This window comes from Vombatus ursinus, unplaced genomic scaffold (genome assembly GCF_900497805.2).
Source record: "Vombatus ursinus unplaced genomic scaffold, bare-nosed wombat genome assembly UNPS02014852.1, whole genome shotgun sequence".
Taxonomy (NCBI): Eukaryota; Metazoa; Chordata; class Mammalia; order Diprotodontia; family Vombatidae; genus Vombatus; species Vombatus ursinus.
In genome coordinates this window covers 1,195,280-1,223,231 of record NW_020954630.1, presented here as the reverse complement: position 1 = coordinate 1,223,231, position 27,952 = coordinate 1,195,280, and the positions used below count along the sequence as shown (strand labels likewise).

The 27,952-nt window shown below is 42.1% G+C and overlaps 1 protein-coding gene across 1 annotated transcript; it reads left to right on the top strand.

Annotated features, from left to right (window-relative positions):
• Positions 1–4,072: 4,072 nt before the first annotated feature.
• Positions 4,073–8,004, top strand: LOC114027177 (transmembrane protein 176B-like). Its single transcript, XM_027841113.1, has 7 exons — positions 4,073–4,234; positions 4,999–5,217; positions 5,722–5,832; positions 6,191–6,247; positions 6,514–6,735; positions 7,189–7,308; positions 7,528–8,004. Exons 2-7 carry the CDS (start codon positions 5,014–5,016, stop codon positions 7,618–7,620), a joined length of 807 nt encoding a protein of 268 aa, XP_027696914.1. The 5' UTR covers positions 4,073–4,234; positions 4,999–5,013; the 3' UTR covers positions 7,621–8,004.
• Positions 8,005–27,952: the final 19,948 nt, after the last annotated feature.

Sequence of the window (27,952 nt, the reverse complement as noted above, 5' to 3'; positions counted from 1 at the left end):
AGGTTTGATAATGTCACTGACTTGTGACTTTCAGTGTGGGCCATCTCGCTGATGTGTTAAGCACAGTCCCAACTCTCCCTCATATCAGTATATACCTTCAACATCATATGATTGCTCTCTAGCTGTTTCTTGCTTTACAAACCAATTCAACAAAACGCAAATTATGTAGGAAACATTACACGTATGAAAATCTCTCTCCCTCTCCAAATAGAGAAGAGATTCTTAACCTGGGCTCTGTGAATTTGTTTTTAGTCCTTCCTTCCTTCCTTCCATAATTGTATTTCACTATAATGAGTTTCCTTTGTAATCCCGTATATTTTATTTTAGAAATTTAAAAATATGTTTCTGAGAGGAGGTTCATAGGCTTTACCATACTGTCAAAGGGGTTCATGACACACAAAAAGGCTCAAGAACTCCTGATATAGATGGATAGATATATAGATAAATATTGAAGAGTGGAATTCCAGAACTTTTAATAATGGAATTATAGTTGAAAGAATATGTTTTGTTTGGGAGAGGGCTGAGGATCCTTGACCCTGTGGTATGTCATGCCCTGGAGTAGCCTAGCTGTGAAGTGGTTGTGACTTTCTGGGACCTCAGGTTAAACATTCACCATACAAGTTGGGGCTTGGTTATTTAGAGTGATCTTTTCTTTGGGGGCAACTGAGGTGCTCACAGAATGAGGAATGCCCCTGAGATAGAATCTCAGGATCCCTGAGGCTTAGCAAGGGATCTGCTTTTCAGACCTTGTCTAGAACCAAGATGGAACACATACCAATAACTAAGTCAATGAAAATAATTACTGTACATTCTGTTCATTAGGGTCCTGTTTATCCTTCTATTGTCAAGGAGGCTGACCACCCTGGAGTCTAGCATTCCAAGAGAATGGCTCCCACTGTCAACCAAACTCAGTACATAATCCTATTCTTCCTCTCTTCCTGTTACTTCATAACTTCACACCTGGATCTGGATTTTGTTTAAGTCCTTCTGGGTTGTAGATATTGTCCCCTTAGTGGATTCTCTCTGATGGACGAGCAGATGAGCACGCTATGAGCATTGGTTGATCTCTTCTGGTTGTGACCAACTGTGGTTCCATATTGACAAGTTTTATGCCTGTGCCCCATGGTCACAATAGACTCCTGCCAATCACCACACCAATCTGCCAGGTTTCCCTGCCCAACAGGCTCAGTGCTTAGCCCAGCCCCTGAAAAGACACAGGGGGAACAAGAAAATCTATAGAATTATTTTTCAGATCCATTCCAGCTTGAAAAAAAGTGTATGATTCTCATGATTAACATGAAAGCAAATTATAATAAAAGTATATATGAATTTCTACCTATCTTGAATTATGCAGGAGGAATCTGGGCTCAGTTAATGCTTTCTTGTGTTGATTGACACCTGTGATCGAAGTGTAGCGTCTTACTGAAATTAATAGTAGAAGTATAAACATATCTGTTTCATTAAATTACCATTTGTTCATACTTTCGGGAATCATTATTATTGTTATTAGTAGTAGTAGTGTAGCTCATATAAGCTCCAAAGGTCCATATCCCAATTCCCACTCTCACAGATGAGTCTTGGGTCCCACAGCAAGGTTATATTTCCCCCTCAGGATTCTAGGTGCACCCCTAAGAATCAGGAGGTAATTCTCTCATGCTATTGGCTTAAGTCCCCATTGATATGCTGCCTCCAAAGTTATCAGGGAGAGTCATTTTAGTCAGCTAGCCTTAAGTAGCTTTTAGGAAGAGCTATTTCCTAAAGTGGTACAATGAGAATAGTTGGTATGGAACATCTACCCCAAAATGTGTGACAAATTCTTCTGCTGGTACATACAGAGTCCAAGGGAGAGTGGGTTCAATCTTAGAGAAAAGATGTGGCAAATGGGTGACTTATAAGTCTTCTGATTACTGGAAGTTCTCCTTAGGTATGTAGCTTCTTTGCTGGGAGTCTTATGCCTATTCTGTTTTAGGTGCCGACTGTAGACACTGCCATTAGCTGATCCAGAGATATATCTAGGACACATGAGAAAAAAGCTTTTTGAGAAAAAAGAATGATGCTGAACTTGATGAAACTTAATGAAAAATAGGAAACACTATTCACACTCAAGCTAGTAATCAATTAAGTAAACTCTACAGTCCAGTGTAGTTAAAAAAAAAAAAGACGATTTCACATCAGAGGACCTGAGTTCTAATTGCTGATCATTTACTACCTGTGTAACCTTAGGCATCACTAAGTGCTTTTGGTTTCAGTTTATTCTTCTGTAAAATGAACAGTTGACTCAAAAATCCCTTTCAAACTCAAAAGCTATTACCCCTCATTCAGATAGGCCATTACCTTTCTCAGTTAAAAAAATTTTTTTATCAGGTTAAATAAAGTATGTCCTGTGTTGAAGGTATTATTAGCCTAAGTGTTTGCATGAGGGCTGAGGGGCCCTTTTACCTTTTGAGAGAAATGATTATTAATAACCAATGATTTGGGATGATCAAGAGTCACCCCCCCCCTTTTTGTAAAGTCCTGATGTCAAAAGTTCAGTCTCTTGAGGGACATTACTGATAATGGAATTGGATTTAGACCCCACCCAGGTGGGGAAGCCATTGTGCTACTCAATTTTGGCTGGGAATAAATTCTTTGAATAGATTGCCCAAGGCTGGAGGTAACTTAGAAGTAAATTACATAAACAAAGTCATTTGAATAGGGTCAGCCCCTCATTATAATATTCGCTCTCTCATAAATTGTTAACCAATCAGAGTTGATTGCCACCCTGGGAACACCCCACTTCCAATGGGTTTATAAGCCAACAGCCCACTACCATGACGGTCTTTGGTCTAAAAGAGAGATGGCTAACTGACCATCCTTTTATTAATACACATATTGGTATTATTAATAAAATGATCCAATTACCTAGAAATTATGTCTCTTGAACCTTTTTAAATGTAGGGGTCTAGATATTCGTATATTCTCAGGGGAAACACTAGGTGGGGTTGAAATGAACGACATTCTGATGTTCTCAGGAGAAACTTTGAGTGAGGGCACCAGCCAAAGAAAGTAATTTGTGATGTATCTGAAAGATTAAATTTAGACGCTGAGTCTTGGTTCTGGGTTACAGAGCACACCACTGTGTTGGTGTGGTGCAGGGCCTGAAGTCAGGAAGATTTGAACTCAAATCCAGCCTCTGATACTTACTAGCTGTGTGACCCTGAATATGTCACTTAACTCTATTTGCCCTCAGTTACCTCATCTGTAAAATGGGGATAATAATAGCATCTCCTTTGCAAGGTTATGTGAAGATAGAATGTAATTGTTAAATGCTTAGCCCATGCCTGGTAGACTATAAATGCTATATTAGCTGTTATTATGTTATATGTTAGATGCTGTAGGGCACACAGGAGAAGACATCATCACTACATTGGGAGAACTTACAGTAAGATTAGTGAGATAACAATATTAATAACTCACATTTCTACAGCTTTTTAAGGTCTCCAAAGTACTTTCCTTCCTCCAACCCTATGGGGAAAATAGGCCAGCTAGGAGGCTCAGTGGATAGAGAGCCAGGCCTAGAGTCAGGAAGACCTGAGTTCAGACACTTACTAGCTGCATGACCCTGGACAAGTCATCTCACCCTGTTTGCCTCAGTTCCTTCATCTGTAAAATGAGCTGCAGAAGGAAATGGCAAACCACTCCAGTATCTCTGCCAAGAAGACCCCAAATGGGGTCATGAAGAGATAGGCATGACTGACACTACTGAACAAAAACAAATGGGGAAAACGGGGGTATAATTTTTACTTTATGGATGAAGACACTGAGGTTAAAGTATTGCCCAGGTAACACAGTTAGTGGGAATTCAAAGTAGGTCTTCTGAGACCGAGTCAAGCCCTCTTACAACTACTAATGCTTGCCTTCAACCCTTATTTTGGAGCCCCGACTCTGGACGGGTAGGCAGGGGATTTTCCAAGCACCAGAGCTGGGAAGCAATCTGCTGCAGTGGCTGCATCTGGAGTTGGGAATCACCAGACTTACCCTTCCCCCTTGCTCAGTGCCCTCCCATGGCTCCTCCTCTAAGGTTGGGCCCTGGCTCTCCGGCTGTGGTGAAAACAGTTTTGTGTTAAGCTCTGCAGAGCTAGGCCTCTCTTCCTTATTGCCTCCTTCCTAATTCTTGCCTCCTCCTCCGTCCCTGCTCAGCTTTCACCCATCACTCCTTACCTTACTTTGCCCACCAAGGCAAACGACCAACCAGGTAAGCTAATGATCTCTGCTCCATTTGAACTTCATGGGTTATGTGTCCTGGTTTCCTTGGCTTTCCGTGTCTGAGGGTATGGTCTGAGTGTATATTTACTTCCCTGGGGGTCCAGCTTTTTAGTTGACATTGCTATTGAGGACTGGGGGCGATGAGGGAAGAATGAGGGATTTCCCTCTTCAATGTGGGAAATGAACCTTAGGGAGTCCCAGGCTCTACCCTTTCCATTTAAAAAGGAAAGGGGGAGCCAGAGGAAGAATGATGTGGAAGGAGGAAAGGGAAGATAAGGATTGGAACTAGGATAGCTGAGGAGAGGAGGGGAAGGGCACAAGGGCAGATATACTGAGGCAGGGTCATGTCCAGTGGGGCTGAAGCAGGGCAGGTATTGTGAGGAGAGAACACAGAGAGAGGGGGAGGGTTAGGTCATGTCTCCAAGTGGAGTCTTTGAGGAAAGGAAAATCCCTGGAGAAAAGAAGTATTCAAGGAATACTTTTATCTTTGGGAGAGTTTATTTTTTCATAGATTTTGAGCTAGAAGAAGTCCTGGAGGTGATCTGGTTTGAATCTCTCATTTTACAGATGATGAAACTGAGGCTTGCCTAAAGTGAATACAGTAGCAGAGCTGGGATTTGAACCCAGGCTCATTGAGTGCATTTCCAGTGCTGGTTTCATGTGAACTGTCCTAGGTCTATACCTATCCTTCATTGCTTAGGCTCAGTAGCAGCTGCCTTGTTTCCTCTCTCCTTTCGTTTAATCTACTTCCAGGTCCAGACTTAGAAAATGTCCACCAGCGTGATAAAGGTGGATGGGATGCAGGCTGTGGAAGTGAACTCCCAACCAACTCAAATCACTATACACATCCACCAGGAGTCAACTCTGGCCAAGCTCCTCCAGATGGGATGCGCCTTCTTGCCATCTAAGACTTATTCCCAGGACACTCTCAAACAGAGCAGAAGGGTGCTCCAGGCACAGCTGGCACTTGGGGTAAGAGTGAGTTCAAAGGGGTATATGTAAGAGATGATAAGAACTGGGGGGGAGGGAAGAGGTACATCTTTCCATTCCCATGAAGATGCAAAGAGAAAATGGAAGGAAGCCAGAATCACAGAAATTTAGAAATGGTAGTGACCTTAGTGATTATCCAATCTAATCTCTGACACCCTCCTCTTTTACACAGGAAACAACTAAGAGGGGAAGCAACTTTCATTGTCCAAGGTCTCCCATCCAGGGAACTGGAGGGATTTACTGTTAGATAGGAGAAAAAAAAATTCTTGGTTTCAAGAACTGTGGCTTGGGGAAACTGAGACAGGTTGTAGAATCTTCTTTCCTTAGAGATTAGGAGCAGGACTCACCCCTGATCTGAGGAAGGAGACTTAGGGATAAGGAGTCAAGATTGTCTCTGGAGGTTTTCATCGGGTAGCAGCTATGCCAGCTGCTCCCTGGGACTGTGGAGGTCGTGGGCAGGGATTGAGTTGCTATCCTATGTTACAGGTGTCACTGATATTGCTGGGGGTCTTGAGCTGCTCTTTTGGGATACTCCTGCATTTTGGGCCTTGGATTCCCCTGCAGGCCATAGGCTGTGCCTTTTGGGCAGGGGCTGTGGTGAGTAGAGAAGGGATTTGGGGGAAAAGGGGGTATTTGAGGAAACTAAGGGAGTGAGGAGGGGGCCAATGGACACGGAGGAATGAAGAGGGGCACACGGATATAGGGCATAGGAAGAAGAGGCCTTTCAAGTGATGCAAAAGCCAGCTTACTTCCCATTTTCTTTTTAGTTTGGAGTTGTTGGCAAGGTAGCAGAGGTTGGAGGGGAGGGATTGGAATGGGAGAGGATGGAATAGGGGCACTTGGATCCCAGGCCATGTGACTGGCTTCCTTCCCCCTTTCCTAGATCCTTTCCGATTATCTGGGCTGGGGCTTGGAAAGGAAGTGGGAAACCTTCTTTAATCTTTATTTTCCTTAGGCCATTGTGGCTGGAGCTGGGGCCATCATCTATGAAAAATGTCAGAGTAGCTGCTGGGTAAGAGTGGGGGCGGTTCTGTTTCCTTTTGGGCTCACCTGTCTTTTTCCTCCTCACTCTAGCTCCTCCTTTCCCATCCCTCTTTACCTCCTTTTCTTCCTTGTTCTACATTCACTGGCTTTGGGTCCTCAGTGGGAGGAGGAATCTGGTGTACCGAGAAGTCTGGACCTCACTTGGCTGGTATCCTCAGGGGATGAGGGTTAGGGGCTCTGTGACACTGTAGTGACCAGATGGGGTCTGCTCTCCTCTGTTCCTTCCCTCTCTAGAGTCGTCTTGCTGCCCTGCTTGCCCTGATCAGCATCTCCACAGCCCTTGCTGCCCTAGTCCTCTGTTCATACAGCCTTGAGGATTCTGCTAATCACTTCTCCAACATGAAAATGATCTGTGAGCATTCTAGGTCAGAAACCACGACTGTCTTGTATTATAGGAGATATGATTATAGAGATTGGAGGACTGAAGAGTGCAAGAGGAATATGGACATGCTTTTGGTGAGAACCCAGTCCCAGGGTACTGGGGGATAGGAGAAATGTGGTCCAAGTGGTCTTTTCATCATTTACTCCTCCAATCCTTGCCTGGAGGGCAAATGAGTGCATGCCCTGAGCTCCACATGGTTAGCTTTGGATCAAAGGGACTGTCCAGACACCTATGTGTTAGGCCTGCAAATAGCCTGGGACTAGAAAGGGCAGAGATTCTAGAGATGAAAATACTCCTGATTTCTGGGAAAAGAAGCTGAAATGTTCTTTTCTCTCAATTCCCTTTCCTCAAATGTTGCCACTTTTTGAGGGTAATAATAAATGACTGACAGTGAGGTTGAAGAAATTAATTATAGCCACAATGTTTAGGGGAATAGTGGCTCATGGGAATTGCTGTGATGGTGAAAAGGATGGTGGTCATTCTGAATATGGTCATTCTGCCAAACCTGTCCTCTTCTCATTCTTCAGCATTTGTTCCAAGGAGTCCAGGCCATGCTGCTGGCCATCTGTGCCATGATAGTCCTTGTGTCTCTGGCCTGCCTGGGCGTGGGCCTCCGTAACTTGTGCTGCCAGAACTCTAAATTCCAGGTGAATTATGGGGCAGGGTCATGGGAGGGGGCACGCTGAGTCTAGCTCCTTGTTCAGTTCTCTTCCCAATGCCTAACCCTGATCCCCCCATTCTCTTGGGATGCTGTACCCTTTCCCCTGCTCTGAGAGAACTAAGCTCTCCTGTCCTTCCTCTCTTCTCCTTTCCCATTCCCTTTTTGCTACATCCTGGGAGCTGACCTTCTCTCTTTCTATTCTTAGGTTGAAGAAGGGGCTGACAAGGAGCTGCTGGGGGAAGAATCACTTCCTCCCTCACCATGCAAGGAGAAATCCACTGGCATCATTAACCTATGAGCCGCCATTGTGCCTAGACCCACTCCTCCCTCAGGAGCCTCCTGCTGTCTCTGGAGGCACCTGGCCACTCCGAGGGCTCTCTGGGCCAGAATGGAGCATCATTACCGAGAACCCTCACCCTCACCACATACCCTGTACCTTTATTGCCATTCTGCTCAGCTTCTTCTTCCCTGCTCCTTTGAGTTTTCCCACATGCTCCCTGTTTTTTACCCCTCTGACTGCTCCCTTCCCCAACCCCATTCCTCATTCATTGCCTGCCCGTATCCTATTACTCTGACTCTCTCCCTGAGAAGGAGTTGCATCTACTCTTTTCCCTGCTCTCCCTAAGCCCATCAGTCCCTTGTCCTCAGGCTGGTTTCAAATAATAAATGCTCTGATTTCTGATGGTGGCGTCTCTTAACTCTTTCCAACCCTTCCTATTCTGGGCTTGAGGAGGGGGTGATGTCTGTGTTTCCTTGGAGCAGGTGAAATAGTGACGGTGTGTGAAGCCCTGGGGGAAGACCATTTCTAGTCTTTGCAGCCCCAAAGGGTTGGAGAGGAACCTGACCCCACTAGACAGTCACTGACTTGACCCAGTGGCAGTGGGGTAGCTAGATGGCCCAGTGGACAGAAGACTGGGCCTGGAGTCAGGAAGACCTGAGTTCAGATCTGGTCTTAGAAACTTGTTGTGTGACCCTGGGCAAGTCACTAAACCATATATGCCTCGGTTTCCTCATTTGTAAAATGAGCTGGAGAAGGAAATGGCAAAGTATTGCAGTATCTTTGCCAAGAAAACTCCAACTGGGGTCATGAAGAGTGACATGACTGAACAACAATAACAAATGGTATAATTTGGTAGTGCTATCAAAGTGGCAGGGAGTTGAGCTGTGATGGCAACTATAGGAGGGTTTTATAGTTTTTGGTCCATAGCTCACAATTCTGGTCCTTGGCTGGGGGTGGGAATGAATTAGGAAAGAGTTCTTTTCTTTTTCAATGGACTCTCCCTTACAATATTTATTTTGAGTGGGCTGTTTCGTGGTGGGAGGGAGGCATGTTAGGGCTGACTTTTTGAATTCTTTTAGATTTATTACTCTTTTAGAAGGACTGGATCTCCCCATCTTGCCCAGGCTGGAAGTATAGGTACCACTCATGGGTCCAATCCAACTAATAATCGACACAGGAATGGCAATTTGGCTAAGTTCTCTCCTCCTTAGGTAACCCCATTGGCTCCCATTCCCAGGGGTTCACCATATTAATGGCAGACTAGGTGTAGACATCTGATCAGAATAGGCCACTATAACTCAGAACTCTGGAGCTCTAGAGGTCCACTGACCTCAGCTGGGATTACCAGAGTGCACTGTGATGCCCACCTGGCTTTGTTTTCATGAGAAAGATCAACCCTAAAACTACAACGTGGAAATGAAAAAATGAAAAAAATAAGTTCTATCAACTTTGAGTGAAAAAAAAAAAGAAAGTGTAACAAGAACCATCACATACAGAACAAGAACCAAATAAAAGTGCAAATAAAAATAAAGCATTTTGAACATTTGTTCAAACATTTGCTTTGCATGAGTACACGTGTATAACCTATATCGAATTGCTTGCCTTCCCAATGAAGGTGGGTGGGGAGGGAGGAAGGGAGAGAATTTGGAACTCAAAGTTTTAAGAACAAATGTTAAAAATTATTTTTACATGCAACTGGGAAATGAGATATACAGGCAAAAGGGTATAGAAATCTATACCTGTTTCGCAGGAAAATAGAAGGGGAAGGAGATAAGAGAAGGGAGGGTGATAGAAGGGAGGGCAGATTTGGGGAAGGGGTATTCAGAATGCACTCTGTCTTGGGGGGAAGGGACAGACGGGGAGAAAATTTGGAACTCAAAATCTTGTAGAAGTGAATGTTGAAAACTAAAAATAAATAAATTAATTAATAAAAAATTAAAAATTAAAAAATAAATAAAACATTTTTTCCTATCTCACTTAGGAAAATCAGTCCTATGTTCTCAGCCTCTAACTCGCCAACCTAATAGCTGTATTTTAGAGAATATCTTTTTATTCTTCATTGTCTTCTTTAATAAAGTAAGTTTTTTTCCACTCTATTCTCTAAGTCTAATTTTCTTTTTATCTCACCATCTAGGTGGAACGGATACAGCACTAGGCCTGGGAGAAAGACCCGGGTTTAGATTCTGCTTCAGCTACCAGTGTGTGACTGGGCAAGTCCCTTAACTGTTGCCTGCCTCAGTTTCCTCATCTGTAAAATGGCAATAATAATAGCACCTACCTCCTAGAGTTGGATGATGTAATAATTGTAGAGCACTCAGCACAGTGCCTGGCACATAGCACTATACAAATGTTCGTTATTATTATTATTACTGTAGTACTAGACAACAACTCAAAAGTATTTATGAGGGGCAGCTAGATGGCACAGTGGATAGAACACCGGCCCTGAAGTCAGGAGGACCTGAGTTCAAATTCTGCCTCAGACCAAACACTTGACACTTACTAGCTGTGTGACCCTGGGCAAGTCTCTTAACCTCAATTGCCTAAAAATAAAAAAAGTATTTATTAAGCATCTGTTTGAGTACCTCCAGGATTTCTATCCCAGAGCCAGGCTGGTTCTATCTCCCCCTCAGGATTCCCTGAGAGGACTGAGTATCTCTTCTCTACTGTAGTCAGATCCAGCGCCCCCAAATATGTTCCCCTCATTGTTAGGTGCCAGTGAATGGTGCCCCAGTCCCATTGAACTACTTAACATCAATTAGATTTTATAAAGGCATTTACTTCAAAGATGGAACAAAAACAAAAGGACAAAGATTTCACTCCAACTTCCTGAGGCCACGTACTCCCCTATTCCACCTCAGTCATAGGGAGAATGGGCTCAACCTTAGCTCAGTTCCTTTATAGCACTGATCCCACCAAGCTCATGTCCAAATGAAGCAATGCCATCCGCACCATCCCAGTTTCCACTAGGCTGGGTCCCATATGTCACTAGCAAGGTCACTCCTTGTTCCTTGGGGCATTGATGCTGAGCTGGCTGCAAAATCTGAATGCTTTCCCTTCAGCTAAAACCAAAGAACAAATGTCAAGTCAGGCAAAAAACTCAGGACTATATTCACAAGACCACATGGCCTCAGCGGGGAGAAGGCTGAAGGCTTGTCCCCTGTCAGTGCTCTCTCTCTCTCCTTCTGTCGTTTCTATCTCTCTGTCTCTTTCTGTCTCTGTCTCTTTCTCTCTTCTCTGTCTCTCTCTGTGTCTCTGTGTCTCTGTCTCTGTCTCTGTCTTTCTCCCTACCATGATGAGCAAAGGAGTCAAAGAGATTCACCATGAGCAACCAGACAGAATTTCTGAGGCTCTCATTTACTAGCTTCTTTTTGAAGGCACCTCCTATCCTGGCTATGCAGCCTATCAAAAAAGCTTCTCTTAATCATTTGGTTTAGTATACCAGAACCAATTATGGAATGTCTGTCCATGCTCCAGAGTCTCTCTAAGGCATTTCCCTTACACATCATGATGTGTAAATCCCAGAAGCAGAATCCCTAGTTTCTTCACTTGGGGAGACCCCACCAGAGGTGCTCTACATATGCACCAGACCCCTGTTATATGTATGGCTATGTATACATATAGGTATATGTATATACCTAGTATATGTAAAACAATGTAGATACAAAAACAAAAAAATAATTCCTTCTCTCAAGAGGTTTGCATTCTGCTTAGGGAGGGAGTGGATAGGAAAAACATGGACACAGATAAGTAGAAAATATGGGGAAAGGGACTGTGATTTCATTGAACTAAAGAACTCCCAGGTGAGGAAACACCTTCAACCAATGCAGGTTGGCACCTTGTTGTCTTAGAGAATTTCCTAGAGCAACTGAAAGTCTTAGTAACTTGCCCAGTTTCACATAGCTAGCAGTTGTCAGATTCAGATCTTGAACTCAGGTCCTCTTGGCTTTGAGGTCATCTTTCTATCCATTACACCATCAATGCCTCTTAAATATAAGATATATGCAGACTAAATATACACCAAGTATTGGCGAGATGGGTGGGTGGTGGTTCACTTCTAGGAAGACAGCCTCCTCAATCCTCCCATTGACATTGCCTCAGAAAGTTCTTAGTATAGAAGTTCTCAACATTTTTGAATGTAAGGACTTCACAGGACCTCAATTCCCACTTATGATATGTACTACTATTATCTGTTGAACTATAAACAATATGAATTCAGAAATGCTCATTCATGTTCTCAGGTTGTATGCAAGCATGTTCCTATGATCATGTGCTTTTGCTGCAGAATTCTATTTTTGATAGGGAGTGGGGAGGGAAAGAGAGAAAGAGAGAGAGATTCCCCTTTTGCTTCCCTCTGCAAGATACACAAATGAGTCCTTGAAAGCTGGCTCTCCTTTCAACTGTCTCAGAGTGGGGTCACCTTGTCTTTTATCTAGGCCACATGGCTTATCTTGGCCAATCATTAGAAATGTCCTGCCTTCAGTTGACTTTATCCATTGGCCAATGACTTATTATATTATCAGGTTGTTTAGGGAATACCTTCTCACTTTATTGTCAGGTTGTTTAGGTCACTCCTTTATATTATATTAGTGGGTTATTTAGGCAAACTTCCCAATCTGATCAGGGAGTCTCAGTCCCCCTCCCCCAAATCTACTCCACATAGCACAGTGCCTTTCACAGAGGTCCTTAATAACTGTTGTCCAATTGAATTGCATTCGCTCCCATGCCCAAGGAAATGGTGGTTCTTCTAGCCAAGGTTAAAATCTTCACCTATTCACTTGATCCTATTCTCCTTCATTCTCCTCTAGGATTTCCTTTCTCTTTCCATCATCTTTAATCTCTCCCACCGTTAAATCCCTTCCCCCCCCCCAGCTCTAATTTCTCAAGCTAACTTTTATTTTTCTTTTCATTGCCATATTTCTGGAAAGGTATTCTGTACTTACATATTTTACTTATATGGTGGGAGCAACAGCTTAAGGCCCTGCCTCATATAGGTCAGGCTAAATGAGACTAAGGCTTAGGCCATTGATATGGCTTCCTAGATGCCTTACTTAATATGAACCTCTCCCTGAGGCTTCTCATTGAGGTCTGACAGCATGACCCACACTGGGAAGCTGTGCTTAGCTGAATTAATATGTAGTTCTCATTCAATAATTTCATGGAATATCTTCTTCCTAATGTGGCTAAATAAATCTTTTGTTAAGAGTCAGATCTATGAGTGTTTCATTTTGTTCCAGACTTGAACAGGAGGTACCAGATTGTCTTGGTCAGCCCTGGCCTATGACAACTTGTTTACTCCCCACCTCAAGCCTCTACATTCTGGCTTCTAACCCTTTCAGTTTCTAAGGTCATCAGTGGCTTCTTCTCAGTCCTCATCCTTCTTAATTGTTAAATAGTGTTTGACTCTATAATCTATCACATCTGTTCTTACTTCTCTCTTTAGCTTCTCCCTTGGTGATCTTATTGATTCCCAGAACCTCGACTTGCATGTCTATGTGACTGACTCATAAACCCATAGCTGTTATCCTGAGTCTTAAACTCCATACTAGCATTTTTAATCACTATTGGCTACCTTTGTTGGAATGTCCCACTGGTATTTCAAGCCCAAATATCTAAAACTGAAGTAATTCTCCATATCCTTCTCATTCCCTTGATACTGTTCCTATTTCTGATTTCCCTATCTCTATCAATTAAGACTGCAAACCTAGGCCAGAGCCTTATTATGAAAAGCTTCAATGAAGAAATTTATATCTATATATATATATATATTATCCTAGGCATTAGAAAGTAGCTAGGGTTTCTTAAACAGGGGAGTGATGTGGTCAGACATACTTTAGAAATATCACTGTGGCATCTGTATGGAAGACAGATTGGAGCAGAGTGAAGCTTGAGGTGGGGGGGGGGGAACCAATGAAGAGAATAGTACCATAGTTTAGGTGAGAAATGATGAGGGCTGTGCTGTGTAAGTGGAAAAAAGGGAACAGATGCAAGGTACTGGATATGTTGTAGAGGCAGACTTGACAAAATTTGGCAATTTATTGGATATGGAGCTTAGGGAGGGTGAGGAATCACAGATGATCCCAAGGTTGCATACCTGGGTGACTAGAAGGAATTTCTGCCCTCAATAGAATCATATAAGTTAGGAAATTAGGAAGAGTAGAGGTTTTTTTTGGTAGGGGAAGAAGATATTGATACCTAGTTTGTACATGTTGAATTTAAGATGCTTATGGATGGGAATTCTAGTAAGATTATGTCCAGTAGGCAGTCGGCAACGTAATATTAGAACTCTAGAGAGAAACTGGGGATGGATATATAGATCTAGGCACCCTCTGCATAGAAATAATCATTGAACCCACCTTGTAGAGAGAAAATAATAGACGGCCAGAATAGAGCCCCATTTTGCACTCACACATAGTGAGCAAAATATAGGTTTAGCAAAGGAGACTGAGAGGAACCAGCCAGAGAGGGAGGAGAAGAACCAGAACAGAACAATGTTTCAAAAATTGAGAGAGTGGAAAGTTGGCAGGAGGAGGGGGGAAGTCAGCATTGTTAAACGCTGCAGATAAGTAAAGAAGGATGAAGACCAAGCAAAGGACATTAGATTTTGGAACTAAAAATTTGTAACCTTGAAGAGAACAGTTTCCTTCGAGTGAAGAGACTAGAAGCCAGATTTTTAAGGGGTGGAGAAATGAATGAGAGGAAAGGATGTGGGAAGCAACAAATATAAACAAGTCTTTTTTCAGGACTCTGACTGCAAAAGAGAAGAAAAATATGGAATGGTAGCTTGAGAATCTAATAGGGTCAAATGAAGGGGTTTTAAAAATGCAGGAGATCTGGATGTGTTCGTTGGCAACAGAGAAGGAGCCAGCAGATAGGGAGAGATTGAAAATTAGAGCATGGGTGATTGTGAGGACAAGCTGGCCAAAGAGACAGGAGTAGATGTGATCAACAGCACCAGTGGAAGGGTTGGCCTCGGGGAAAAGGGCTACCTCTTCATCTGAGGCAAAAGATGGCAGAATTGAGGATGATGTCAATAAGGAGTTTGAAATGTAGAACAGGGGAGAAGAGGGAACCGGCAAATGGATGCTGTTTTCTTAGTAAAGTATGAGGCAAGATCCTCCGCTGAAAGGAAGGTGGTTTGGTATGCTTGAGGAGAGAAGAAATGTTTTGGTACAATAACAATGGAGAGCATGATAGATAGTCATAAGAAAGATTGCTTTGCTACTAGATCTACCTGAATCTACCTGAAATTAGAAAACTCAGCAACTTGTAGTATACGGACTCAGGACAATTGTATGCCTGTTTCGCAGCTCATCAGTGAAAGAAGAAAATGTAGATGGTAGGGGTATTCCTGGCTTGGAGTTTAACCTGGCTTGATAGGTGATGGATGGGACAAGGGGGCCAAAGGATTCTAGAGCAGAAAATAGGATATAATTGAATAGATTGACTGTAGGGTCAAGATTGGGAAGGGAAGAAAATGAAGCCAGCCTAGAGGCTGTGGCCTGGAAAAGTGCTGAAAGATGGAGGGGCTGGGAGGAATGGTGGATATGAAGAATAGGTTTAGCAGGAATGAGGCAGAGAGGAAAAAGGAAGGATAAAAGGTTATGGTCAGATAGAGGAATCCAAACTCCTCGTTTCATAGATGAAGAAACTGAGGCTCCAGATAGGTGACTTCCCCATGGTCAAATAGTTGATTGCACAGTTGAAACCAGACCCTAAGGGCCTTCCCACTTACTAGTAACTTTTCCATGATGTCATACTGCCTCAGGCTTTTGTTCGGACCAAACAATCTGATGCTTTTTACATTTCCTTCCCAGTCTTCCAACCTCTTGGTAATTTTAGTGGCTCTCTAATCCAACCTCCAGATTTCTCTCTGTCTTTCTAAAGCCCAGAACAGTCATCGCCTTGTTTAGTACATGAATGAGGCCAAGGTGCTGGATTCAATTTCTGTGTGAACTGTTTGGATTTACAATTAGATTTGTTCTCTGGACAAAAACAATTTCCCTGATCTTGGAGTTTTCCTTGGAAATATTGTGAAGTATGAGAAGGACCTCAAGAACCCTTGTCTCCCCTTTTTACCTCTGTTGCCCATACCTAGTGCCATTGTGTTCTCTGCTCCCTCTCCAGCTTTTCTGTTGTTGATGGGTTTTTTTTTTTTGTTTGTTTGTTTGGAGGCATCAGGGTTAAATGACTTGCCCAGGACCACACAGCTAGTAGGTGTCTGAGGCTGGATTTGAACTCAGGTCCTCCTGAGTCCAAGGCTGATGCTCTACCTACTGTGCCACCTAGCTGCCCCTACCCCTCCTTTGATTCATAATTTACTTGGAAAAGGTTTTGAGTTATTTGGTAGAGTAGAAAATACTTCCTTTCAAGCCCTGGTTCTGCCACTTACTGCCTACGTGACCTTGGGCAACTCAGTTAACTTTTCTGGGTCTCAGCTTCCTCAATTGTAAAATGAGGAGGGTTGGGCTCAATAATTTCCCAAATACTGAATCTTGTTTACATTTAATTGTGAATTAAATGCACATCCTTCTTCTCCTGGATCATTTCCCTTCTGGTGGGGATGGGCTAAGCATGGTAGCAGATTGAGGGAAATGACAGAGAAGGGCAGTAAGGTGGGAGGTGTTATTGTTCTCAGCCAGCCTGGATTTTGAACACAAGGAGAGACAGGAAAGTTCAAAGACAGAGCAGCGAGATGATGATCAGAGCAATGTCTTGTTCTACATCTAGTATACCTCATCGATTTACTATTAATTAGTGAGCTGGAAAGGGGCAGCTAGCTGGTACCATAGTGCTGGCCCCTGGAGTCATCTTTCCGAGTTCATCTTTCCTGAAGACTCATCTTTCTGAGTTCAAATCTGGCCTTAGACACTGACTAGCTGTGTGACCCTGGGCAAGTCACTTAGCCCTGTTTGCCTCAGTTTCCTCATCTATAAAATGAGCTGGAGAAGGAAATGGAAAACCACTCTAGTATCTTTGCTAAGAAAACCCCAAATAAAGTCACGAAGAGTTGGACAAGAATGAAATGACTAAATAACAAGAAGTAAGCTGGAAAGGGAACCCATGACTAAAGAGGCCAAGAAGCAGTGATATGTTGCTGCCTGGGACAAAGAAAACATTTATTTACCACTTACTTATGTAGCTAGGCACTGGGGATACAAATACAAGCAAAAACCAAACAAACCTATATTCCTTACCCTCAGGGAGCTTACATACGAAGTGAGGGGATGACAACATATAAGGGGGGCTGGAAAACAAGGTAGGGAGGAGGCTACTAGTGAGGAATGAAGTCTGGAGACTGAGGAGTAGAGCCAGGAGTGAAGGCCTGGGCACTTTTTGAAATGTTAGACTAGGCCTGGGACTCACTTTATCAGGAGAGAGAAGGCTGCTTAGCAGAAGTGGAAATGTGTGGAGAGTGAGGAGGATGAGGAGGAACAGAACTGAGTATGGAAAAGCATCGGCATCAGAAGCCAGAAACAGTGACCACCACTCCCTGCCCCCCATACACACACACACATATACATATATGTATATATAGTATGTAAGATGTGTATGTATGTATATATGTATGCATTATGTGTATGTATGTATATATGTGTATATGTGTATATATGGATATGGATATGTATCTATGTAATGACTTCTCTGTAGGTCATGAGAGTGACTCAAAATTTGGGAACTGGATTTTATTGCATGCTCCCAGGGTTCATTCGGGTGCAAGCAGCTGGTGTAGCCTGAGGAACTCAACAATGTTTTGCCAAAAACTGCTTGCTTCATAGCACTTAACGGCCAGGGTGAATGTGGGATTTACTAGACCCTAGTTGCTATAGGGAATAGGATTAGGTACTAGCAATGGACCTGTTGAAAACTTCCCCTTATCAGTCAGTCAGTCAACAAACATTTATTAAGCACTTCCTATTTGCAAGCTACTCTGTTAAACCCTGAGGACACAAAACAAGGCAATAACATGGTCCCTGCCCAAGGAGCTTACACTATAATGGAGGAAATAACATGCAAAGAATTGTATATACAAGTGAAAGGTGTATGTTGCCCGTGCAAGATGTCTATGTCCTCCTGGGTAGTATAAATGTGTCTCATTGGGAAGCATGGATAGACATCTTTGGAATCTGGCTCATCCTTCTCTAAAGGAGACTTTAAATCCTGTCTGCAACGGGGCAGGAGCAGGAGCCATGAAGCTGGCCACTCTACTTTCCTTTGTGAGGTGATGCCAGACTTCAATTATATCCATCTTCTGCCTTAGATATTGCTGGCCTAGGGCCGCAAAGAAGAGAAGGAGATCTCTGCTTATGCTTTGCCTTAACCCTAGTCAACCACTTCAACATTCAGTTGTTAAATAAACATATTTATTGAGCCATCTTTTATATATGTATATGTAAGACAGTGGAGCTTTTTACAAAGGAATACATTACTTCCATACGATATAATCACAAAAATACACATTTACTCTCCCAAGGTGGGGGAGGTATAACCTCCCTCTACCCTGCTGTGCATCAGTCTCAAACTTTTCATTTTCCAACAGCCGCTTGGCTTGGTTTAAACTACACAGACATCATGCCCCCCCCCCCCCCCAAGCTTATCATCTGAAATTTCATCATTATGGATACTGATTCAGCTTTGATACTCAACACTTTCTCAGCACCCTCAGCTGTCTTTCCCCTCTGATTGGAGAGCTACAGAGCAGAGCAACAAATTCCTTCCAAGGTTTTCCTTTAGTTTTAAAACTGGCAAGACTGAGCCATTTTCTCTTTCCACTTTGCATCTTTGCTCTTTTTGGCGACTCCTATCTGTTGTGCACAACATGGAACCCACAAACTGAACTGAACCATGAGGAAGGAAAATCTGTTTAGTTTTTCTTGTTAGGATGGTCTTTTTTCTGAATAATCATGGACTTCACTGGAGGTCCTGCAACATTCTGGGTCTTGATGTAATTGGTACTGAATTATTCACAAACAGGAGCTTCTATTTAGAATACAAACTCATTTGTAAAACATCATGGAAGAGGAAAGCAGGAAATTGCAAACTGTATTATTTCATAAAATAATGAAAAGCTACATAAGTGAAAATTAGTCTGCAGAAAATTAGTCTGCTTCTAGGAGATCAACTGAACCATTTTCTTCCAGGATCATTCATAGCTTAACCTATCATAGGAAGAACAAATAGCTGGAAAATGGAATAATCTGAGAATCACCATATTTGGATACTAACAACCTGGCACAAAATATACTGTATATGAAAAAGTAGAAATGGCACTTAGAGAGACAAACTTTTGTAGAGTAGCTGGATCAGATTAAGTTTATTGAGGAAATTTATACTGGAGGTGGGGGCAGCTAGGTGGTGCAGTGGATAGAGTAGAAGACTTGGAGACTCATCTTTTTAAGTTCAAATCTAGCTTCAGACACTTATTGACTGTGTGACTCTGGACAAGTTACTTAACCTTGTTTGCTTCAGTTTCTTCATCTGCAAAATAAGCTGGAAAAAATGGCAAACCACTCCAGTATCTTTGCCAAGAAAACCCCAAAATGGGGTCATGAAGAGTCAGACATGGCTGAAATGACTGAACAACAATAATAATTTGGTTGGAAGGTGCAGAGAATATAAGATCCCACTGTGTTAATTGGATATTGATTACTAACATGCATTCTCCTTCAATAAGGAATCATATAAAAAGATCATACAAAATTCCCTGATAAATGCAAACACAAAAATAACTCTTAAAGGACCCTCAGATTATTTGCATCAAGTGAAGTGTAATACAGGGAGATGTATGCTCATCCAAGATGTTCCCCACTGCCATGGAAGATATCTTGTCCATGGTTCAAATGGAAGAGGGATTCCAGATAGAATGTGAAATCCTTCAAATATTTCATTTAGGTAAGTGATAAAAATGTCAAAAAGTCTGAGGCCAAGGATAGCTTTCAGAAGTACTTCACTAGAAATGTCTTTCCAGGTTGATATGAATCTGTTGATTTTGATCGTGACTGTTTCAGATTCTGCCTAGCACTAGTATCTTCTAAACTACTTCTCTCCATGTGGTTCACAAGGATGGCATCAGAAATTTTGTCCAATGTTATGATGAAATATAGGCTTACTCTGTCTATAGCATTCATGTGATCTACTAGTCTCATTGTGTCATAAAAGAAATGAGGCTAGTCTGGCACTGTTTTGGGAGATTATTTTGTTGATGGTCTTAAAAAAATCATTGTCATTTTTCATTGACACCCCCTCACCCCTGTATGATCCTTTCTTGTACGAAGAAGTTTAGTTAAACAAAACAAATTAGCATATTAGACATAACTAGAAATATTTGCCTTGTTCTGCAAGCTTTTGCCGAGAGGCTGGAGGCATGCTTCACTGGAATTACTCTCTTTTGAGGAAGTAACATTTGAGCTTAGATATCACTGCTTTCTTTTCTAAGTGGTCACAAATATTCCCTTCAGTAATGTGTTTGAGAATTTCGCAAGAAATCAAAGTCAGGCTCAGTGACCTATAGTTTTCAGACTCCACATTCTTTTTTTTTTTCTTCGAAAATCAGGATAACATATGCCTTTCTCCCATCCCATAGCATCTCTTTTTTTTCCCATGAACTTTTGAAGGTCACTGACAACTGTTTAGCAATCACATCTATCATTTATTTCAGTAACCTGCAATGAAATTCCTCTGGGTATGCTGATTCGAAGTTATTGAGGGAAGGTAGCTGCTCTCTTACTATTTCCTTACTGATCTGGGGTTTTAACTTCCTGTTGACTACATTTGTTCTATTGAATCCCAAACCTCATTTCTGTTTCCCTAGTAAAAAGAAGTAAATAAGAAGTAATTCTGCTTTCTGTGATCCTGCTATCATTGTCCCATCCCCTGAGCTATGGTCTTTTCCCTTTAATCCTCCTTTTGTTCCTAGCATTGATAAAAATGCCTTTGTTGTTGTTGTTGTTGTTATACTTAACGTTTTTTTTTTTTTTTACACCCTGGTTCATTCTACACTGCACTCTGGATACAACTCTCTCAGCATCTTGTTCTTCTTTTGTATTCATCCTCAGGTACATGAACTTGATTCCATCTCATATATATACATAGTCAGTAGATGTTGCTATGGATGGCAGTTTGTTTGAATAACTATTAGATATATCTTTTAAAAATCTAAATTTGTTGGTGAATTCTGAGTATATCCACACTGGTATTTCAGACAACTTCCCCTCTCTACTGCATTCTTCATTGGAGCTGTTTCTATTTGTATTTTTTGGAATTTGCTTCTTGAGAACATCTTGCATGTTTTGAGCTGACTTCTCTTATAGAGGTTTAGGTCATGGGATCCTACTTCTTCTTTCCTTGAACCCTTTGACATCTCTTTCCCTCAAATTAAGGATGCATGTCAGACCATGCCACACAAATTGAATGCTTCTGTGCAGAGAATATGGAGTTCTTGATTGGAAGGGAAATTCTAGATGCAAGGTGAATTGTTAATTAACTTATTAAATTATTAAATTGATTTATTGCAACCAAAATAAGTTAAAAAATCCTCCTAGGAGAGATATGAGGTTCAGCTGCCCACCCTTGCTTTCTAGTAATGAATTCATCATGCTGTGCTTGTTCACATTGTTGTTAAGTTGACTCTCTGTGACCCCATTTTGGGGTTTTCTTGGCAGAGATACTGGAGTGGTTTGCCATTTCTTTCCCTATCTCATTTTACAGATGAGCAAACTGAGGCAAATAGAGTTAAGTGACTTGCCCAGGGTCACACAGCTAGTAAGTGTGTGAGGATGGATTTGAACTCATGAAGATGAGTTCTTCTGGTTCCAAGCTGTGCTCTATCCACGGCATCACCTAGCTGTCCTTGTTCATATTAGTATAGCTATAAGTAGCGTGTAGTCCTTAGTCCTGGAGCTCCCTGTTTATGACTAAGGAATGAGACCATGAAAGAGTTCCTTTGGGTTGAGGTGGGGCAGGCACAGGCAGTTTTTTGGATATTTGCTGGGAAAGACCAGGATGGTAGCAAATGGAGAGAAATGCTTCAGTCTTTAATAAGGCACAGAGAAGACAGGCAAAGAGTGCTAGGGTACAGAGGCAAATGGTGCTAGAACAGGATGGGGTGGTAAAGACAAGTAGGCAGCAGTGAGGAAAAGAATGGGGGGGTGGAGGCACACAGAGAACCATCTATGATACATGTGGATCAGAGCTGGGAGCCCTTAGGTGGTATGGACCCTTAGGAGTTTGGAGTCCCATTTTCATAAGGTTTTGGTGGGGGGGGTTATTAATATACCCATATCATCTTGAAGTTATCAGCAATGCCTTAGGTGTTAGTTCACTAGCATAATGTTTTGATGGTTTTTGGGGTCTTACTTCCTGTAATGGCTTACAGACCAAGGCCCTTAGCAGGATCAAGGGGCCATTGCATCAAGGCCAAGCTGGCTTCCTCTAATTTAACACATAGTCTCAGCATGTGGCCTTGGTTAATTATGTAGCAGTTGCAAATGGCTCCTATGCTGGCCAATTTATGAGACTGTTTGCAAGTAACTGTTATGCTCATTTAATTTATGTGGCAATTAGTGATTTTAAAGATTCCTTTGCAATCTTTCTACTATTGTTACCTTATTCTAGTTAATTATAAACTTATTTCATATACTAATTTGGAGGAGAGTGGTCAGGGGACCACTGGTACAATTTCAACACACAAGGTATGAGCAGAGCCACAGATTTCTTAATTTTAGTATTTTTAAAGAGATATATCAACAAATGCAGAGCTCAGACTAGTGGGGGATAAATTCCTCAGCAGTGGGTGGGTAGCTCCTTTGTGCATGTGTGTGATAGGACCAGCATTTCCCTGATGCAACTTCTTTCCTTCCACCCACAACATGGAGAAGCTTTACCTAAAAGAAGACAGAACTCCTTGAGGCCTGATTGACCTCAGCTTCCCTGACCTACTTTCTGGTCATTGAGGGCATAAAAGGTCCTAGCCCCATGGAGAGTAGGCTGATATGTTTGGATGGCAAGATAATGTATGGCTTCCTGATTAAGTCTGTAAGTCTCCAGCTCAGGCAAAGAGATAATGGCTCACCGGGTGCTGGAGAAGGTCATTCAGATGGGTAAAGAAAGCAGCAAAGACAGAATTCTCTGGATGCTTTTGACTCTTCTGCAGAAGGTAGATTGCCAGTATAATAAGACTGAAAGTAAATGGGACTGCACATTCAGCAGCCCTGGGAGACAGGGCTCTCGGATTCCAGGCACCATGCAATGAAAACCAAGGTACAGTTAATGGTGGTCACACAAGTAAAGAGATCTCTACTGATGGGAGTGGGAAAAGAGGGAACCCAGCAAGGAAACCCCCCACCCCCGCCATGGTTTCTGACCCAGAGGTTTCAGTTCCTGCTGAGATCAGAGCCAGGAGACTGGAGGGGAGCAGGCTTGGGACAGAGACTAGGGAACTTCCACTGGTGGGTGAAAAGTTCAGGTTTATCTTATCACTGTTTCCAAGGTGAAAGGACAGCACTAGATTCTGAGGGAGCAGGTGGTGGTGGCGGTTGTAGGGGAGTTTGGAGGAAGAGACCGTTTCCTTCAAGGATGTGGATGTAGGAGAGGTTCAAAGAGAAATATGAGGAGTCCCTGGACAAATGGCTCTTGAGGAAATAGTCTAATGTAACCAATACTGAAAGGCTTTCTGCACCCTTCTATAGACAGAGGGGAGCTCTCTGAGTCAACTACATTTTTTTTTTTTTTTTAGGCAGTAGGGGTTAAGTGACTCGCCCAGGGTCACACAGCTAGTAAGTGCCAAGTGTTTGGTCTGAGGCCGGATTTGGACTTAGGTACTTCTGACTTCAGGGCTGGTGCTCTATCCACTGCGCCACCTAGCTGCCCCAGTCAACTACATTTTCCTCTAGACTTGAGACTCTATGGGCTGGTGGCTTATTGGACCCTGTGTTTCCTCTTAACCCCTCCCTCTACCAGTGGACAACTGACATTACACTTCTTTTATGGATAATACAGACATACTGCCTTTTTGTAGGCATAAGGAGGGTAGTATATGTGCTGATTTGGGCACCTTATACTACTGCAAGTATTCAGTGCACACCCCAAAGTATCGTATGTATACCCACAGGTGTCACACTAAGTCTGATCACCTTCTGTCACATTTAATTGCATTCAAATCTTCTCCCTTCTAATGACTGTAATCTTGTTGAGGACAGAACTACTTAATTTTTCATCTTTGTAGCCTCATATTCCAGCATAGCACGTTTCATGCTGGAATGTTAGTCAAACTGAAATGATTGATTAGACAATGATAAAAAGGTGGTCACTTCATTTGACTTCAGGAGTATCAAAGGATTAGATTATTTGGTTCTTGAGATTAAAGGGAAGAGGTGTATACAAGTAGGTGGTGAGTCCCAAGGCTAAAATCCAGTGCAAAAACTCTAGACTATGAGGAGGAGATCTGGTTTCTAATCTTCACTCTGCTACTAACTTGCTATTTGAGAATGAAAAAGTTGCCTCACTCCCTAGGCCTCAGTTTCCTCATCCATAAAATGAGGAAGTTGAAATCAGTGCTCTCTAACATCCTTTCCTCTAAGTTCTGTGCTCAGTGGAAAACTCCTATAATGAAATTTGAGGATGTTACAGTCTTTTTTTTTTTTTTAAACGAGGTCACCAGAAAGAGCTAGCTGTTTACTCATTATTTAGTGTTTTTTAAACAAAAGCCAAATATGGATCAAATTGTTACAGCTGGCTATTTCATAAAGAACTTGAAAACAGATAAAAACAGATGACTAAGAAAACAGTAAAACTCCAAACTTACGCAAGAGGCAGAGCAAAGCCAAGAGCTCCAAGAAAGGAAATGCCTCTGGATCCAAGAGAAGCTCGACCAAGGTTAACACTTTCTGTTTCCCTTCCTGTGCAGGGTAAGGGTTGGAGGGATGGGGCAGCTAGGTGGTGCACTGGCTCTGGAGTCAGGAGGACCTGAGTTCAAATCCTGCCTCAGACCAGACACTTGACACTAGCTGTGTGACCCTAGGCAAGTCACTTCACCCCAATTGCCTTGCAAAAAAAAAAAGGGGGTGAGAGGGATGATGGAAGAAGTCAAGCCCTTCAAGATGGAGCTTGTGAAAGGCTAGGAAGAAATAACAACAGTGGGCAATAACAGCTGATACTTATATAAACTTCAAGGTTCGCAAAGCACATTATCTTACTTACGCTGTGTTACTATAACATGAGATAAATATAGCAGTGGCACCAAAGATGCCTTTCTCCTGAGAGGAAAACAGAGAAGTGAAAAGGAAATTTATATTTGCCTCTGGGGTACATAAGATCAAGTAAGTCACTCTAGTAAGTGTCAAGTATCTGAGGCTGGATTTGAACTCAGGTTCTCTTGACTCCAGGGCTGGTGCTTTATCCACTGCACCACCTAGCTGCCCCCTGATTATCTCTTTTAATTGGATCTTTTTCTTTTTTTGCTTTTGCTTAATCTGAAAACATGATTGCTACCCTTACCTTTTCTTTTATCTCAGCTGAAGCATAATAGATTCTGCTCCAGCCCTTCATTTTAACTGTGTGTGTGTCTTTATGTTTCAAATGTGTGTGTGTATATATATATATATTTTGTAAACAACATATTGTTGGATTCTGGTTTCTAATACATTCTCCTATCCACTTCCATTTTATAGGTAAGTTCATCCCATTTATAGTCATAGTTTTGTGCATCTCGCTCCTATTTTCTTCTGTTTATCCTTTTCTCTCATTTTTTCACCCTGTCACTCTTCAAAAGTCTGTTTTGCATCTGACCACTGCCTTCTTTTATCTGCCCTCCCCTCCTCTGGCTTTAATCTCCCTCTCCTCCTACTTCCCTATTGGGTAAGATGGATTTCTGTACCCAAGTTTGTAGCATTGTCCTGTCCCCTTCCCCCTGTTTCCCTGCTACTGTAAAAACTCTTCCTTGCATACCTCTTTTATGTGCAATAATTTCCCCCATTCTTCCTCTCCCTTCCCCATTCTCCCAGTGTATCCCTTTTTCTCACTCCTCCGTTTTTTTTAGATCAAACCAATGCAAGTGACTCACACCTGTGCCTTCTGTCTATGTAGACTTATTTTAACTGCCCTAATAATGATAAAGAAATTTTGGGAATTATATGTATCATCTTCCCACACAAGAATGTACCCAGTTTAACCTTATTCTGACCCTTATGATTTCTCCTTCATGTTTGCCTTTTTATGCTTCTTTTGAGTCTTATATTTGAAAGTCAATTTTTCTGTTCAGCTCTGGCTTCTTCATCAGGAATGCTTGAAAGTCCTCTATTCCATTAAATATCCATTTTTCCCATGAAGAATTATACTCAGTTTTGCTGGGCAGGTTACTCTTGATTGTAATCCTAGCTCCTTTGCCTTCTAGAATATATTCCAAGCCCTCTGCTCCTTTAACCTGGAAGCTGCTGTTTCATTCCTATTCACTCTTCTCATATGGTTAGGCTTATTGTGTACTCTGTTCTTCTGGTTCTACTCCCCCCCTCCCACTTTGCATTCTCATAAAGATCTTTACACATTTCTTCATATTCCTCATTTGTTGTTGTTGTTCAGTTATGTCTGACTCTTCATGACCCTACAAATTTGTCCATCGGGTTTTCTTTGCAAAGATACTGGAGTAACTTACCATTTCTTTCTCCAATGTGTCCCCATTTTATGTTTCAGAAACTGAGGCAAATAGGGGTTAAGTGACTTGTCTGGGGTCATACAGCTATTAAATGTCTGAGGCTGGATTTGAATTCAGGTCCTCCTGATTCCAAACCCAGTGCTGTATCCAGTGCACCACCTAGCTGTCCCCATATTCTTCATACTTATTGTTAACTTCATTATAGCTTTTTTTTTTTTTTTTTTTGGCTATGCAATGAGGTTAAGTGCCTTGCCCAGGGTCACACAGCTAGTAAGTGTCAAGTGGCTGAGGCTGGATTTGAACTCAGGTCCCCCTGACTCCAAGCCAGTGCTGTATCCACCACACCACCTAGCTGTCCCCATATTCGTCATACTTACTGTTAACTTCATTGTGGCATTTCTTTTTTTTTTATGGTAATTTTTATTTATTTTTTTGTTTTCAACATTTACTTCCACAAGATTTTGAGTTCCAAATTTTCATCCCATCTTGCCCCTCCCCCCACCCCAAGATGGCATGCATTCTGAATACCCCTTCCCCTAGTCTTCCTTCCCTTCTATCTCTCCCCCCCTTCTATTATCCCCTTCCCCTTCAATTTTCCTGTAGGGCAGGATGAATTTCTATACCCCATTTCCTGTATTTCTTATTTCCCAGTTGCATGTGAAAACATTTTTTTTCAAATATGTGTTTTTAAAACTTTGGGTTCCAAGTTTTCTCCCTTCCTCCCTCCCCACCCACCCTCATTGATAAGGTAAGCAACTAAACATAGGTTATATATGTGCAGTTATGCAAAACACTTCCATAGTAGACATGCTGTGAAAAACTATTTCCCTTAATCCTATCCCACCCCCCCATTTATTCTATTCTTTCTTTTGACCCTGTCCCTCCTCAGAAGTATTTGCTTCTGATTACCCCCTTTCCCAATCTGCCCTCCTCTCTATCATCCCCCTACTCTCTTGTCCCCTTCCCCCTCTCCCCCCCCATTTTCCTGTAGGGTAAGACAGATTTCCATACCCAATTGAGTGTGTATGTTTTTCCCTCCTTAAGTCAAATCCAATGAGAATAAGATTCACTCATTCCCTCTCACCTTTCCCTGTCTCCTCTCCACTGTAAGAGCCTTTTCTTTTCTGTTTTTTTTTGTGAGATAATTTGCCCTGTTCTACCTCTCCCTTTCTTCTTCTCCTTGTATAATTCTCTCTCACCCCTTAATTTTATTCTCTAGATATGACCCCTTCATTTTCAACTCACTCTGTGTCCTCTATCTATCTATCTATCTGCATCTATATATATGTACATATAATTTTTTCCCCTCCAACTACCCTAATACTGACAAAGGTATCATGACTTATAAATATCATCTTTCCATGCAGGAGTGTAAACAGTTCAACCTTAATAAGTCTCTTATGATTTTCTCTTTCCTGTTTACCTCTTCATGTTCCACTTGAGTCTTATATTTGAAAATCAAATTTTCTATTCAGCTCTGATCTTTTCATCAAGAATGCTTGAAAGTCCTCTATTTCACTGAATAACCATTTTTTTCCCTGCAGGATTATACTCAGTTTTCCTGGGTAGGTGATTCTTGGTTGCAATTATATTCCATGCCCTGCAGTCCCTTAATGTAGAAGCAGCTAAATCTTGTGTTATCCTGATTGTGTTTCCACAATACTTGAATTGTTTCTTTCTAGCTGCTTGTAATATTTTCTCCTTGAC